This window comes from Ostrinia furnacalis, unplaced genomic scaffold, assembly GCF_004193835.3.
Source record: "Ostrinia furnacalis isolate ACB-3 unplaced genomic scaffold, ASM419383v2 OfSCF1638, whole genome shotgun sequence".
Lineage (NCBI taxonomy): Eukaryota > Metazoa > Arthropoda > Insecta > Lepidoptera > Crambidae > Ostrinia > Ostrinia furnacalis.
In genome coordinates, this window is record NW_021131877.1 from 484,574 (window position 1) to 501,937 (window position 17,364).

Consider the following 17,364-nt stretch of genomic DNA (forward strand, 5'->3'; position numbering starts at 1 on the left):
AAACTTTAAAGGCGTAATCTATGAACAATTTTATCGATGAAAATACTTCAAATTTGGGGCTTGACCCATTTCTCGAAAAGTTACATCGATTTAAGTTTTTAATTTTTAGTTTACACCTCTTCTTTAAAAAACAAGTGAAAGCGTGGGTAGCTTAACATTAATAGGCAAATATTTTATATCATGCGATAGCCAATAAAATTATCTATTAGTAGAAGAAGAAAAGAGACACAAATTTCATACATTTTATGGGAGTAAGAATGGATTGAATTAGAAAAATAAATTACTTTTTTCACTTCTTTTTCAGTTATTTTCCAACACAAGAAAAACCGGGTCGTTAAGGTATGTTTTATTTGCATTGTATTATTAGTATTTGAGCTATTCTACAAAACGAATGTAAATTTATTAGTCTACGTCTATTAGTTTCGACGTAATTGTTGAACAAAGATACCCCTTCCCAGCGGTTTCCATAGCGCACGCGACATGCGAAAATGCACTGCCTGAAAGAATCACACAACCTATTCCGATTACTATGGAAACCGCTGGGAAGGGGTATCTTTGTTCAACAATTACGTCGAAACTAATAGACGCAGACTAATAAATTTACATTCGTTTTGTAGAATAGCTCAAATACTAAAAATACAATGCAAATAAAACATACTTTAACGACCTGGTTTTCCTTGTGTTGGAAAATAACTGAAAAAGAAGTGAAAAAAGTAATGTATTTTTCTAATTCAATCCATTCTTACTCCTATAAAATGTATGAAACTTGTGTCTGCTTTCTTCTTCAACTAATAGATAATTTTATTGGCTATCGCATGATATAAAATATTTGCCTATTAATGTTAAGCTACCCACGCTTTCACTTGTTTTTTAAAGAAGAGGTGTAAACTAAAAATTAAAAACTTAAATCGATGTAATTTTTCGAGAAATGGGTCAGGCCCCAAATTTAAAGTATTTTTATCGATAAAATTGTCCCTAGATTTTGCCCTTAAAGTTTGATCACTACAAGCCCGGACACACTGTATATTGCCATCTAGTGGAGAATAGAATTACTTTTTATTCTGGGTAGCGCCATCTAGTGGTAATAGAATTATATTACTTTATATTACAAGTAGCGCCATCTACTGGGGAGTAGTAAAAATGAAAATTAAGGTTGGCGCACACCTTGCTAAATAAAAATGTGATAATGAAATAAAAAAGTTTTACACAATGATTTCTAAGTAGAAGATAAAAGGAATTTAGGTATGCTTGCTGATGAATTGATTTCTCCAATGTCTTTCTGAATTTGAATTTGAAATAACAAGTAACGTTATCCATTACAATAACTGAATATTGTTTATGCTAAAACATTGTGCTTATAGTTCCAAAATACTGGACTGTCCTGTCGATGACATTGACAGTGGGGCGCCACCGTCAATACCGGATCGCTGGTTCAGATTTTTGCCATGTTGGAAACCATATAGTTGAACGATGGTAGCGCCCCCCTGTCATTGAGTTTGGCGGGACAGTTCAGCGTGGGTCATCTATATCCCTGTGCATGGGACATCACTATGAAATCAATTTGTCTATGATAATATTTGACGTTTTGTTGTAGTGTTTTGGTGTGAAAAACGTGAAAAAGCCACAAGGTGAGTTTATTCAACTTGAATATAATACGGATAACCATTCTGAATGTTCCTACAATTTTTGCTTTATTATTGCATCATGATTTCATGAAAATTCAGCAAACATATTTTTCATCATCTCAGCTGTCAATGACCTCAACTTTTTAATTTTAGTTCAGTATTTTCCCGTAAATTCGCTAGCGTCGATAGTTATTTTGATCACGTGACCATTTGAACCGCCAAAATAGACGTCAGTTTGTCACTTTTTTACGGACACCAACCGTAATTTTCTGCTGTGCAATCGCAAATTTGTTTTCTTTTTCGTGCCAAACGTATAAAATACAAATAAATAAACTCTATTCTAGTGTACTAACAGTGTTGTAAGACCAAAGACGCGTGTAAATCTCAAAAACAATGGCAAAGGTGCACATAACCAATGTGGTTGTGCTCGACAACCCCAGTCCGTTTCTCAACCCTTTCCAATTCGAATTAACATTCGAATGCATAGAAGAACTTAAAGAGGACCTCGAATGGAAGATGATCTACGTCGGATCGGCGGAAACAGAAGAGCACGATCAGGTTTTGGACACGATATACGTAGGTCCAATACCAGAGGGTCGGCATATGTTTGTCTTCCAGGCGCCTCCGCCTGACGTCAACCGCATACCTGAAAACGACGCTTTAGGAGTCACAGTCGTCTTACTAACATGTTCATACAGAAAACAGGAGTTCGTCAGAGTTGGTTACTTCATAAACAACGAGTACAGTGAAAACGAGCCGGAATTACGGGAAAATCCGCCGGCGAAGCCCCAGTTTGACAAAGTAGTGAGAAATATTCTAGCATCAGAGCCTAGAGTGACCAGATTTAAGATAAACTGGGCCGAGCCTGATGCAGCAACTGGCACGGACTCCGGTGATGGTAATTTGGAAACGTCACATGCTCCGAGCAATGATTCTTACGGTGCATCGTTCAATGCGGACAGTCAAATCAGTGGTATAGAGTTCCAGGGTAGTCTAAGTGGTTACGGTGACAATTCAAATTCGATCGCTCCTATGGAATGCTGAGGTGAGTTAACTTTTTGCATTTTTTTCTACAGTATAATGTTAGGTTATGTTAAGTAAGATTTTCCTTAATGCTAAACTCCTCTACTATACAAATGAATTATATGACCGTCAATTAACCTGTTTCCTATAATCCTTGTACAATTTGAAACCTAAGAGAGTTGGTGGAAAATAGTGTTGTCTTACCCAAACTTGTCTTAAAACTTTACTACCTGTGTGAGTTAATTGTATTTATGCACAAATTCACATCCTAAATGTGCTGGTAAAATAAGCTGCACAACTGTTATTGTAACACCACTTTTGCAGTCTTCGTCAAATAGTTTGTCCCGAATGGTGAATGGCGCAGGGTTCCGTAAAAAATATTATCCCACGTTTCGTGACCGACGTTGTTCGCTCGCACCGACTTGTTTACGCACAAGGGAGGGGCAGGGCGTGCGGGCGGAGTAGTACGGGGGTTCCGCTAGGAAAAGTATAATCAATTAGGGTTCCTTGGCAAAAAAAAATTGGGAAACCCTGTGCTATTGGAATAAGGTTGTGTTAAACTTTTTGACCGCTTTGGGTGTCACAAAGCATTTGGTGCTGACTGTGCCACCTCTGTCAATATGACCTTTGAATCTTTGTGATTTCTCATCAATAATTCAGGCAACTTTTTGTTTCAGATTACCGAAACTTAGTGAAATGACGCGGATGGTGTTAACAAGTTGTTTGTACGGACAACAGCAAAATTAGTGATAGAATAATAACGACTGATGAATGGTTTTGTTAATATAGTGTAATATAGGTTAGTTTGTAAAACTGATAAGCCATGGACGATGCATTATATTGGATTGGTATTCCTATTTATTCTTTGTTCTGCTCTTACACTCATGGGTGCTGAAAACTGAATCACAGGAAAAGGCACTGACTATTGGTGATATGCTAGTGGACATTTCAATTATTTGTCATAATTAAATTATAACCCTTTCGGACCGCTCCAATACAATTGTGCGGGTTACAAAATCGAGATTATCTCATTAGTTTTTAGAGATGAAACGGATATCCGGTAACTATCCGGTAGGCCGGATATCCGGCCTAAATTTACTATCCGGCCGGATACCGGATAGTAACTCACTATCCGGCCGGATACCGGATATTAAAAAACTACGACAATTTCCTATTAATAAAATGAAATACTTTAATCTTTGAGGTAAACATCAATAAAATGGCTTATAATAATGACGGCTATTATTTAAAGTCCAAAAAGTTAGAAAAAGCCATATTAAGGCCTTTAAAAAAACTAATTTCTTTTTCTGGGCTATTCACTGTAATGACGAATACATAAATAGTAAATATCTGTTAAGTCGAAATATTGCCAACAAAATTTTTTTCACTGATGGTCTGATGTCATCATGATGCAGCTGGGTCAGATTACGCAGCAAGTAAACTACACTCGCGAGGAAAAGTATGGAATCACTTACATGAAGTTGTTTCCACGCGATCTTGTGTACTAACGAATTTGTTAGTAATAAAAAAAGTCACATCATTTTAAAGATTAAACTTTCAACTTTACTAACTTTCAAATTGATACCAAATTCATTTAAATCAGACCAGTATTTAAAAAGATATCCCGGCTGATGTGAAGAAGTAACGAAAAAGACATGTATCAACTGTTTGATACGTCGCGATTGCGGCCTATTTACCCCCTATAAAAGCACGTGTTTTCGGATTTTTGCTTTCACACGTTGATACCATACACTAGAGATGNGTCCAGCAAGAGCTCAGAAATGTTTGTAGGATAGCTGTTAGCAAGTGGACAGTTTGTCTAAGATATAATCAATAGAATTTGACTCCAAAAAGGCCTGCCACAGGCTCGAAACTGACGGCAGGTCACTGATAAATACGCTTTCAATTAGCTCGCACTTATTTTGATACACAAGATCGCGTCGAAACAACTTCATGTATGTGATTCCATACTTTTGCTCGCGAGTGTAATTTAATTTTCGCTATTCAATCACACACTCACGATGGCAACCGAAATCGCCCGAATTGATCTGCCCCCTAGACAAGTGGCAAAATATGACATTCTATTCGGACTGATTCGATTTTTGAAAAGTGTGACTAGTCTAGTCTACTAATAGACCCACTGATCGCNGCACTGGTCGCGTTCGAAGCACCTGTTGTGCGGCGCTAAACTTGTCACGACATGCAACAAGACAATGGGCCAACTATCCGGCCGCCGGATATCCGGCTATCCGGCCTAGCAGCTGGCCGGATATCCGGTATCCGGTATCCGGCCAAACCACTATCCGTTTCATCTCTATTAGTTTTACATCGGAAGTGAATGGGCTGAGTATCGTACGATTGTGCGGGATGCGTTCTTTCACCTCCCGTGCAAATTTTGTCCGAAGCGCAGTTGGTGAGCAGGTTACAACCTGTACAGTTCATGACTGATTGCGCTCCCCGACTTGGCGAAAGAAAGTACCTAGTGTGGTTTTATTTTGTAATTGTTGTAATATACAAGTTATTGATTAGACAAATAGATAAAAATAGCACCTTTTTGTGATAACAGTGACTACTTGTAAGCAAAGACTTTGGCGTAACGGCTTAAGGAACTTTACTGACACAATTGTATCGACGTGGGCCCTACAATACCTTATGCGTATTTTAAGTTTCTCTTAATTATTAATTTTTCATGGTTTCCGCACCATGTTTCCGATTTTAAACGACGCTACTATCGCAGAGATGCTCAATGCATCTGGGGATGAGAGCGATGACAACGACAAAAGCTAGTTTCGGCTACTTCAGATGAACTACTCCTCTTCTTCAGATGAAGGCTCAGACATTCATGACGATACATACCTCTGAGTATGCAAGCGGCATAGCAGACGAAGCCCTTCAATCGTCAACATCTTCCAGGAGATGCTGTTCATGATCCAGGAGATATTAAAACTCCATAGGAATATTTCGAGCGCTATATTTACTGTTGAGCTCATGGAACAGATGGTTTTGCCCACAAATCAATATTAAATTCTTCCAGGAGATGCTGTTCATGATCCAGGAGATATTAAAACTCCATAGGAATATTTCGAGCGCTATATTTACTGTTGAGCTCATGGAACAGATGGTTTTGCCCACAAATCAATATTAAATGGCAAATACTGGCATAAAATTGAAACCTCTTTATTCCTTATGGGTTATAAATACGTTTTTCGGAATACATGCCATTGATAAAATTTCCAAAACCCTTACAATTTTGACCCTCACAATTGTACGTGGGAAGTGAAGGGCCCAGTTTGATACAATTGTTGGTATATGAATTTTCCAAGATGGCGGCGGAAAATCTGGAAAATTATAGCAGATTCGTAATCTGCGGCCCCAAATTACCTAAAATTCATTTTTAAAATTACAAATTTCTTGCTAGTTTAAGCGCGGGTCCGAAAGGGATAAATGGCGCATGACGTCACTCCTAAGTAGATTTTTTACATACACACACCGGCAGATTTAGCGGAACGCAAAAAAAAGTATGAAAATAAGGAAAATTACTACTGATCTATGAAATATTTATTATACAAAATAAAGAGATAATTAAAATAAAATAAAATAACATATATTTTTTAAATATTTAGTCGTTTTTATTTAATAAAAAATCATCGAAACGAAATTTCAATTTTTCAGTTTTGAACAAAAATTAGAAATTGTGGCCAGATTAAAAATTAGGGTAGCTTATCACTATCCAAATGAATGAATTAATGATGGGTATTTCCCCCTCTTGCTCTGATGATGGTTTCCATTCATCTGAGCATGCTGCAGTTAATGATATGAAGGGTATTTTGGGGCAATGTCTGCCATTCCTCTAGTAACGCGTTTCTCAACACCACCGGTGGTATTCTGAGTTTAACACATCTTTTAAGAAAGTCCAAGACATGCTCTATAGGATTCTTGTCTAGGGATCTTGCCAGCCACTGCATCATGGGTATATCCAAATGGTTTAGATGTGCCTGTACTGAGCGAGCACTGTGAAAACGAACATTATCGTGAATTAAACTAAAGGAGTCCACAATAAATGGAGTAAATGGCACATCATGTTCTTCTAAAATGTTCCTAGTGTACCATTCAGAAGTCGTATTTCCTCCATCACCCACCACTAACTCCGTGCGAGCTCCCAAAAAAATCCTTCCCCACACCAGAATTAAGCTACCTCCATAAACCACGATATTTTCAAAATTAAGACTAAATGTTACGTTCTCTTTGTGTCTCCATATTCGCTATCTTCCATCGATCTGGTTTAAGAGAACTCTGCACTCATAAGTGAAGAGATCATGCCTCCAGTCGTTCAAGACCCAATCACGATATTCACGTGAAAAGTTCAATATGTTTTTTCGGTGCTGTGTCACAAGTTGGAGCTTTCTCGGGTATGCACGACCCTATACCAACTTCAGTAAATCTCCTGTGAACTGTGGGCTCAGTCACTCTTACTCCTCGAGTGTCTTTAAGGTTATTTCTGGCTTGAACAGCAGGTAACCGCGACTTTCTGAAAACTCGAAGTTGTAAAAAACGGTCATCCCGTCGCGAAGTACGCCTTTTTCTGACTTGAACCCTCCTCCTAACGACAGAAATGATCAATCTGTACCGTTGGTTACTGGCATGGGTGGTCGATACTGATCAACGACGTCTTACGGCAGCCGATTTGTATGCATGGCCGTTACTTCTCATTTCATCTGCCTTAATGATTTCTGACGGTGCTAAGCTGGGTATAATAAACCCTTATAAGTAACTGAATGCTTACACAACAAAATTCTCAGAAAAAAACATCTTTCACGTAAAAGAAATCCAAATTAGCAAAAGCTTCATTCAATTCAAAACACTCAACGAAACTGTTGATGGGGTAATTTAAACAAAATAATTAAAAAAATATACTGTTGGCAATTATTTTTTTCATATTTAGAATTAAATTAAAAAATAATGTCATAATTAGGCATTTTTTTCCTAAAATAATGATGATATTGATGCTTTTTTTTCCGTTCCTCTAAATCTGCCGGTGTGTGTAGAAGTGACATCACTCAATGTTAATACCTTAATTATTCAATTATGAAAAAATATGTGTCCAATATGTTTTTATTATCTGTCTGATGGACTAAATACAATTTCGATTTCATTACCCAGTCTACATCCCTATTGTAATTTTTGTTCCAACAAAGTCATTTTAAAATTTTCTTGGTGCGATTCTGCTTACAGATGACCTCAAAAACATCTTATTTGTAAGAGCCCTATCAAGGTTACTGTGTCGCATCTTTTGTTTATAACCAGATCTGAGCTATCAGTCCACAAGTGTCATTTTTCATTACCCTAACAAAGTCAGTGTACTAAAGCATGAATAGTGATACTGTGTTTTGTTTCTCTTTTATAATGAAAGAGAGAGAACACACACTACATTGTTGATTCTTTACTAATAAGGACTTCCATTTCACACAAACACTTCAATACAATGCCTTCATTGCTTTTCAGTATAATTGATTTAGTTATTAAGATCAAATTGACACCTTTCAATGAAATTTTCATAACCATGGTAAAAATGTTCAAGAGTATTGAAAAGTTTGTAAATAGTTAATTTTTGTATAAGAAAAACATCTTGTTTTGTGGCTTTTAGTATTTATAAAAGTAACCTAAAGGGGTGGTTAAAGAAGCAAAAATGTAAATTAGTCCATCAGTTAACTTATCAAAAATATTCGACACGCATTTTTCACTTTTTTAAACTAATGAGATTAAGCACGCCAAAGTTCAAAAGAAGAGGCCCGTGACGTCAAGGCGTGGTTAAAAATGTAGACTCATGATGACTGACTCACTCATCACGCAATCTCAGCAACTACAAGTGCTAGGAGTCTCAAATTTTGCATGGGGGTTCCTTTTAAAACGTAGGTGCTCACTTAGACGGGATTTTGCAAAATTCAACCCCTAAGGGTGTAAAACGGGATCTACGTGTACGAAGTCGCGGGCGGCCGCTAGTTGACAAATAAAAATGTACGTGTCCAATATTTTTTGATAATACAAATTGTCGGACTAAAAGTTTTTTTTAGGAAACTAGCCTATTGGAGTTAAAGCCACTGCTAAAATTTTACCTACAATCAGGTTGATTCTAGCCTAATATATCAATGATTAGACTCCCCGCAGATTACAGATTTTTAATCGGCCGACAGTTGGGCCCGATTCTAATTTGTATGAAAAATCGGCCGATACCAAATCGGTGTAGTGTGCGCACTTTCATACATGTTCATACTGATTAACAGTCCGAACTCCTCCTATGTTCTTCTGATTAATTTCGTTGCGGGTCCAATGACAGTTTAACTTTCCCCCGGGACAAACTTGACCTTCATTGGTTGGGTTTTTGTGGCGGTCAAGCTGTAGATCCTGGCTACACAGGAGTTGCAGTGGTGGGAACGAGAGGTGGGAATAGTCCCGTTTATCTGATTAACAGTCCGACCTATCGGCCAACTAAAAGTCGGTGGTCTGCGCCTAGGCTTACACGTATTCACAAACGATGCTTGCTTAAGTGAAGCAGCAAATCGAACGCACAGAGTTGAATGGACCTCTGTGATTGGTTCGTGTGTGACCCTGCTTGCGTTCACGTGTACTGTGAGACCTCATAGTAATGTTTGGGAATACGGACGTTAGAACAGAGGATCAAATTAATTTTGATAAAAACCATGCATAATCATTTTCTAATTTGTATGACCCATATTGGAATCTAATTCAGGATCTGAATACATGTCGAATTCAACCCAACTGTAAATTAGCATAACACACATTTCGACATATACATATTTATAATTTGGATAGATAGATCGTTTCATCCACGAAGACGCGCCCCTCCATTCTTCCGCTAATGTTTGAGTGTTATCGGTACACGCTAAATGATCCATGAGTGCACACGCACACTACAATAATGCCTTACGGATTGCTCGGATCAAACTCCCCGCACCCCGCGCGACCGAGACCAAAAATTGGTGGGGCGCGTCTTCGTGGATGAAACGATCTATAAAGAAGCACTTAACATACAGGTGACAATGTTTCAATATTGCTTTAATGTATATTAGTGAAGATTTCCGTGGAATAAAAATATTTTGGTTCACCAACAACTGAGAAAAACTGTAAATATTTATGTATTTTAACACTTACTGATTATAACACAAAATTATGACGATCAAGGTATTTTAATTTATTTTATTTTCTTTCTTATGTGTAAAAACATCTAGCCATATTATTTCCAGTAAAAATGATTAAAAAAAAGTGTCTCAAAAACTGTATTTTTGTACACTCTACATTTTTTACATCATTGGGGTTACAACTCTATCGAGCTAACTGCGCAACTAGCTGGAATGCGTCTCCCTCGCACTCAGAGCGACGATGTGACGTCACGGCAGCCTGGTGCGAAGTTAACTTATGAGGGTATAACCATATTATTATTCTGTGGTATAACTTGTATGCTTTCGTTACTAACCATGGTGATTTTTATAGTAAAATTTCGCGTAGTTTTGTTAAATAATTTATCAATGGTCAAGTGCAAGCAATTTTAAAGCTTACTGTGCTCGACATAAGGTACAAAGTTCATGTTACACTGAATTTATGTCAATCATTATGGTCAATACCGTTATTAATTTGACAGAACAAAATTTCGACTAATAAACTGCTGGCAGTATGTGAACACTTTGTTTTCTTTATAATTCTTGGAGGCACTGGTGGCACGGGAGGGTGTTTATGTAACGTCAAACGTTAGCGAGGACTTCAGATGCTCTGGGTATAGTCCAAAAAAATGGTATGTTCTGTCACGTCATATTATGTCAATGTCGCCCAGCGTTGCCAGACGTCCCGATTTTGGCGGGACGTCCCGATTTTTAAATCAAATGTAAATGTCCCGCGCGGGACAGTCTCGGTCCCGCTTTTCGGAGAGAGACACTCACTTCACCAGACTATTGTTTGAAACGCCATATTATTCTAAAGAATAAAACTTTTAATACCGATTTTTCTTTTTTTATTGTAAGGACGAATTTAACGATAGAGTAAATCTGATTTAAAATATTATTTTTTTGTTAAAATACATTTTCTATGGCTACTTTTGCTATCTATTGTCACGTAAACGTAATTTTAAGTCAAATAAAAAGATAAATATTTAAAAAACCTTTGATTACCTATATACGTTTTTTTTTACTATGTCCCGCTTCTGACGGAAGAATCCCGCTATTTTCACTCAAAAAGTACCAAAGTCCCGACTTGGCGAAATAAAAAACTAGCAACGCTGAGTCACCCCTCCTGTGCCGCTCTCATACCTCTGGTACTGACCGAGCTAAGCGCTAGAACCTATAAAGCAAAGTAGAGGTATTCCTATCATACTTATACATATTATACTACATCATTTCAGCAACAGGACGTCCACTGCTGAACATAGGCCTCCCCCAATGTTTTCCAGATTGGTTGGTTGGTAGCGGCCTGCATCCAGCGCCTTTCTGCTACCTTTATGCGGTCGTCGTCTGTCCTAATAATAGCAAACATTGTAACTTATTAATAGAAAACTCTTCGTTCGTTCGTTCGTTTTAGCTGAATGACGTCCACTGCTGGACAAAGGTCACTACGTCTTCCGGCTCGTGGTCGCCACTTGAGAACTTTTCTGCCCCAACGGCCATTAGCTCTGCGAGCTAAATAGCCCGCTAAAATCAAATGTCAGTGGGCGGGGCACATAGCTCACTGAGCTGATGGCCGCTGGGGCAGAAAACTATGAAAGTCACATCCTCCTACAATGGATAACCAATCTGACCTTTTTCCTCGCCATTTTGCGGGGCGCGGGAAGGTCATGATATCCTTGGGTGGACACGCAGTTCTATTTCTTGTTTGAGGTCAGGAAAGGTCAGATTGTATTTATAAGTATCAGAGTTGTGTTTCAATCAATATCGCAACAATCGGGATGCTATGTGCCCCGGGCTATATCAGTTACTTAATTAAGTACTTAGTCACCCCGAAGACTACAAACTTTTCGGGCTGTAAATCAGTATTAGATTAAGAGCTAGTGAACGTTAGTAGAATTACAGTCTATTGAATACAGAAAAAGCCACCGTAAAAGTTAGACTTACCTACGCTATACCATAAAATCTAATTTTTATGTATAATATTTGGGCAATAATTAGAAGTATTTTCCCCAACAGCCAGACAGTTTTGACAGTTCCAACTCCTTGCCAGACAGTTTTTTTAGGGTAGCTCCCAAAGCCACAATGACCCAAACTTCATGATTCACCAACATTCTATCCTATATTGGGACCATACGCTGACAAACTTTCAGCTTTTATAAAATGACGTAGGTGTGGCGTTCACTAACTCTTTAGTCTATATGAAAGTGTGCACATTACACCTATTTGATATCAGCCGATTCTGCCGATTCCTCATACAAATTCGAAGCCGTCCCAACTAAGTATCGGCCAACTAAAAGTCTGTAATCTGCGATGTGTCTTTAGGTTCTACGATATCATTTCTGAATTAAATCCTCCTTTCACCTTAGTCCTTTGATTAATTGAGGACCAGTCGTGGAAATCTTTCGGGGAGTCTGTCCAGCTGTGGGCGTCCTTTTCGGAGTGAAGTAACGAAATCTACTAACAAATCAATGTCTTGGAATGTAAGTAGTTACCTTTTGTTTTTGAATTGCTCGTGGACCTAAATGAAGTTTTTCATCTTCTTACCCTTTTTCCATGTCGTTAGGGATGCTTACGCACATTAGGTCGGTCAACCTTCCAAGGAAAGGGCCGTCTTTGCAAAGCCAACCTTTTACAGTATTTCACGGTTCAATAAGCTTATTATGTTAATTTTAGAAACACGAAAAATATGCTTACTTAGGTACTTAAATAAATGTGAAATAACTAATTTCATTTCTTTTTCACCGCCTTTAAATGCAGCCGGAGTTCTTCCTTCCCATTGGCGTTACTTATTTCTACACTAAAATTCATCGAAATCGGTTCAGCGTTTCGGTTGTGGTTTCGACGTGAATAAAAAAGACAGCCACGTTTATTTCTACGGACATAAATAGTTCAATCAATCAGTATAGCTCAGCGTTTCTAAAACCTGTAATCTTACGTTACCCATATTAAGTCGCCCTGCGGACTATTGACTAGTATCGGCCGATAGTTTGGTCGACTTTTAACTAGTTTTTTTTCTAGATTTTGCCTTATCAATTTTTTTATTGTTCTACACTCTACAATGTTTCATCCAGTAGGTTAGCCAAAGACGGCCCTACAAACCCTTTAGGCAGGCCACATGAAATGGCAACCACAGAACAGAAGACGTAAATTGGGCAGACCACTAGGTGGACCGACGATCTGCTGAGTGTCGCGGGAGGTGCGTGGATGCAGGCGGCGTAGGACCGGTTGTTGTGGAAATCCTTGGGGAATGCCTTTGTCCAGCAGTGGACGTCATTTGGCTGAAACAAACAAACGAAGTCCACACGTTGTCCCCAACGTTGGTACCAACGTCACCCCTCATTGAAAATTGCTTGTCCCAACATTGGTGCCAATACTATTTTCTATACGTTGGAGTTGGACTATGATCTCTTGGGGATTTGGAAACCCCAGTTTGAGAATCACTGGTGAAGATGAACAATATAAGATAAAGCCTGTTGTCACGCGAAAATCAACAGTAAATAGATATATTTTATCAGTTAAAGATTACTCTTTGTCTGAATCACACTTCAATATATTAGTTTTGTTTCTATGTAATTGTTTTAACGAGTTGAAGGCTTTGCCTATTGTGTGTGCAAAGTTATTGGCTTTTGAAGAGGTAAGCAAGGTCTTTTTCATGTCATCATCATCATTTATTTTCAGGTACAGGACGTCCACTGCTGAACATAGGCCTCCCCCAATTTTTTCCATGTTGATTGATGTCCATGCCTTTTTCATGTAGAGTGCGATGATAGTTTGTACAGTGCGGGAAACGAACTCGCGACCTCTGGCAAAATAGGTACCTTTAAGGCGATTACATGGCCGAACGACCTTGAGCATTAGAGCGAGACAACGCGCCTCCCGCCGCGCGCCCGCGCTTCTGCCCGATATCAAAGAGCGCTCAGAATACAGATGCGAAGCGCTGCCAATTCTAACATAACTGCCTACGGGAATGTTGACTCGATTTTAATTTACGCAGATCGAAATATAATGATTATATTTCAATTAGTACATCATTATACTTCAATTATTAGTACCATAACTATGAAAAATAAACTTTTATTTCCTCTTGTAAAGTTTGCACAAAAGGACATAAAGCAGTTTGAAAATTAGGCTGACGATATTCGTGTGTCTAAGTAAGCTTATAAACAGTTTTTTAAGTGTGTGTCCGAGTACCTACCTAAATGTGAATGTCTGTCTGTGCAGGTATTCAAAATATTGGTAAAATATTGATCAACATTGAATAAAATATTTTTGATCATTGAACACAATTTTAGACTATACTTTCTCTGTTATTGTTTTTAGTAACATCGATGTTCGGCTATTATGATGAAATACAAGATTTTAAATTTTCGGGTTCCATTTCAACTAAAATAGATAAACACGGATCTCAACGCGACATTTTTATATGAGTTACATGTCAAGTACGGATACGAATACTGTGTGTCGAGGTACCGCCACTACAGTGTAACATTATGACAATATGAGGGTAGTTTAAAATATTTAAGCCCACCCGAACCGACGATTCCGTCAGCTGCCAGTCTGCTTGTGATTACGGCTGCATCATAGGCAGCCGAAAAATCAAGCCGCATACAAAAAAAGTATTTCTTTTCTATGCGGTTATTATTTTTGATTTGATTTTGAAATAAATCATATAAAAAAACTATGGAAAGCATTAAGGAAGTATTTTTATAATTTTTGTATTATTTTCCCATTTTCTTCATTAAACTTTAAATTTTAGGCAAAATCCAATATCTAATTACTACAAGTGATATAGTTATTATCATTGGAAAGAAGAGATAATTAGAAGCTAGAGATGTTTTTAAATTATCTTAAAAACAATCCACTAACACATTTCATTTTTCAACCAATTTCTTAGTTAAGATTTTTATCGTGTTTTGTACTTTTGTTACACTTTGGCGGCTCGGAATTAGCTATCCAATCATTATCTGGATATAAAATGTTTTTATTAGACTAAAGACATTTGGATATTCATACCAAATAAAAATATCGGTTGAAAACACGCGAGAAAAAACAAAGTAGTTTTAGGTCAAATTTCGGAAAAAAAATCATAAATGTCAGTAAAATCGGAGGCATCAAATACCTATCACCAACAAAATAATTAGTCATTGATGCCTCCGACTGCATTTGTGAACACTAAGGCTTGTTTTTATCTTTTCAGTTCATTTTTACGCAGTCGGGTTTTTTGTTTATTCAATAATATTTTTTTTATAATATTATTATCAGGGATCGAAATAGGTGGTATCAATTTACCTAACCTTATTGCGACGAGACGATTAAGCTGGATGAATTGGAAATTCCCTAGGAATAATTCCGATTTTTTGTGGGGACCAATGAGATAAAAAAAATTCATACCAACCAAAACCAATGGACCAACGAGGTACCTTGTAAATTACCAGTCGAAACGAAAAATGCACAAAAGTGATGTGACTGTTTCCAAGAAATTAATAAAATACGTTTCTGCTAATTACAAAATTTAAATAATCCTTTGTAGGTATTTTTTGTTGTCTTGTGATTTCCTATATCTAAGTGCATTGTTTTATTATTATTACCTACTAATACATAAGAAAAATATATTATGTATTGTTGTCTAGAATAAATAGATAAATAATCAGACAAATAAATCTAGAAAAAATAGGTAATCAGCATCTTGTGTACCTATGTATTTAAATTATCTTAAAATTTAAATAAAGCCTTTACTTATTTAAAATGACATAAGTACTCAGATCACTTATTCAGCGGCCGAACTACTATAAGTACCGAGTGTACGAACTGCGCTATAAATTCTTTATAGAAAAACAAAGGAGCGGAGCGGGCCGACATGCGACACAGCCTCCCCGTGCGAACGCTAGTGAAAGACTGAGCTCCCGCATTCGCGCGGCCCGCGTGTGGAAATTACAGGGTATTTTGAATGTATGACACGTAATACATTATTTTTGAAAAAAAATGAACAACAATTTTTTAGACCATAAAATTTTCTATCATTTAGTGAAAGAATCATTAAAATCGCTTCAGCCGTTTAGGAGTAGTAGGAAATTTTATTGTTGAAATTAGAAGAAAGTTAAGATTTTTTTCTGTCAAAACTAATTGTTGTATCAAAAAAAACGAACAACAATTTTTTAGTTCAAGATATTATACATCTCACACATATTTTTTTTTCTTGTTTGGATCATCCATTTAGGAGGAGTAGGGATTCAAAGAGAGGTCTATTTTGCAGTTTTGCCTCACCTATCGCCTTAAGGCCCATAGCATAGAACGACCGAGAGGTGGGAATATTGAATATTCCCACCTCTCGGTCGTTCTATGCTATGGAATATTCAATATTCCCATAATTTTCTATAGCTATAAGTACCTAATAGTCAGAATTGACCAAAAGAAAACCTTCAAGGAAAATAAATCGAGGTCCTCTCGTTTATAGGCTATTGTAAATTCGTAACGTATGTTGAATACCTACATAAATTACTTTCAATTGTCAGGCATAAGAAATTTAGTTCATGATCACACAATGGCCAAAGAGTGACCGATTGACCGCCGTGAAGTTGATTTAATTTAAAAGTGAATAATAAACATTCTTGAAAATTCGATTCAGTTCGTTATACTGACTGTGCAAGCCATAGGAAAAAATGTGAAATAAAAAAGTGATCTGAGAAGTTTGACGTTCTATTTTTAAATTAACCTTCTCGTAAATTTTCCTTTTTTTTAGTTGTGGCTCTGACATTCGAATAAAATAAAGAAAAAGTGTTGGAAAACAAGATTTTGTTTTTAATTAAAATTTGGTTGCAACCTTCTTTAAAACATTAGGATTAGCTTCAATGGTGTTCGAAATTTAAATGTGTTTATTTAAAAAATAAAAAAACAAAATATGGTGACAGATTGACTGAAAATTTTGGTGGCTTTTATAATTTTTAATTTTAATACAAAAAAATGTTACGGCTTTGGGATACATTTAAAACGCCGTTATTTCTAATGTAAGTAAATAAACGTAGCCTACATAATGTTTATTTTCTAAGTAGGTATTTTAAACATTTAGAATTCTATGAATTTTAAATCAAAATAATATATTTTGTTACAGGTTTACAATAAATGCAGTTGTAGGCAGGAACATCTTATCGAAACCTGCAGGTTAGTTAACAAAAAAGATTTGCTTTTTTTACCGTTCTATTGTAATTTTGTTTTTTGTAATTCCTTTTTTGTGTTAAAAAGCAATAAACGTTTATGTAGTATTTAATTAATATTACCGCATGTTAGCGTAGTGGCACAGTGACAAATCTTAAATGCTCCTACTGGAGACTACATTAATTTATTTATTCTTCAATGCCTTAAATTGATACATCGTTCGTTTCAGGCGAAAGACGTCCACAGCTGGACAAAGGCCTCCCCCAAGGTTTTCCACAAAGACCGGTCCTGTGCCGCTCGCATCCAAGCACCTCCCGCGACCTTCACTAGATCGTCGGTCCACCTAGTGGGGGGCCTGCCCACACTACGTTCTTCTGTCTGTCTTCCGGCTC

General features: G+C 37.1%; 2 protein-coding genes across 5 annotated transcripts in view; both read left to right on the forward strand.

Annotated features, from left to right (window-relative positions):
- Nucleotides 1–1,540: 1,540 nt before the first annotated feature.
- ApepP (Aminopeptidase P) overlaps nucleotides 1,541–17,364 on the forward strand; it is a 33,640-nt gene continuing 17,816 nt past the window's right edge. Inside the window, exons 1-2 of one of the 4 annotated variants that reach the window (XM_028305141.1) lie at nucleotides 1,541–1,628; nucleotides 16,929–16,978. Coding sequence is in view for 1 of the 4 variants with exons in the window: in XM_028305140.1 (XP_028160941.1) it covers nucleotides 16,781–16,824; nucleotides 16,929–16,978 (94 nt within the window). In the remaining 3 variants the exon portion in view is untranslated. Of the gene's footprint in view, nucleotides 1,629–13,348; nucleotides 13,455–16,760; nucleotides 16,825–16,924; nucleotides 16,979–17,364 lie in introns of those variants that run through there. The other 3 variants (XM_028305142.1, XM_028305143.1, XM_028305140.1) reach the window with 3 other exon arrangements.
- On the forward strand, nucleotides 1,838–3,619 carry asf1 (histone chaperone asf1). The gene is made up of 2 exons (XM_028305144.1): nucleotides 1,838–2,670; nucleotides 3,326–3,619. Exon 1 carries the CDS (start codon nucleotides 2,019–2,021, stop codon nucleotides 2,667–2,669), a length of 651 nt encoding a protein of 216 aa, XP_028160945.1. The 5' UTR covers nucleotides 1,838–2,018; the 3' UTR covers nucleotide 2,670; nucleotides 3,326–3,619.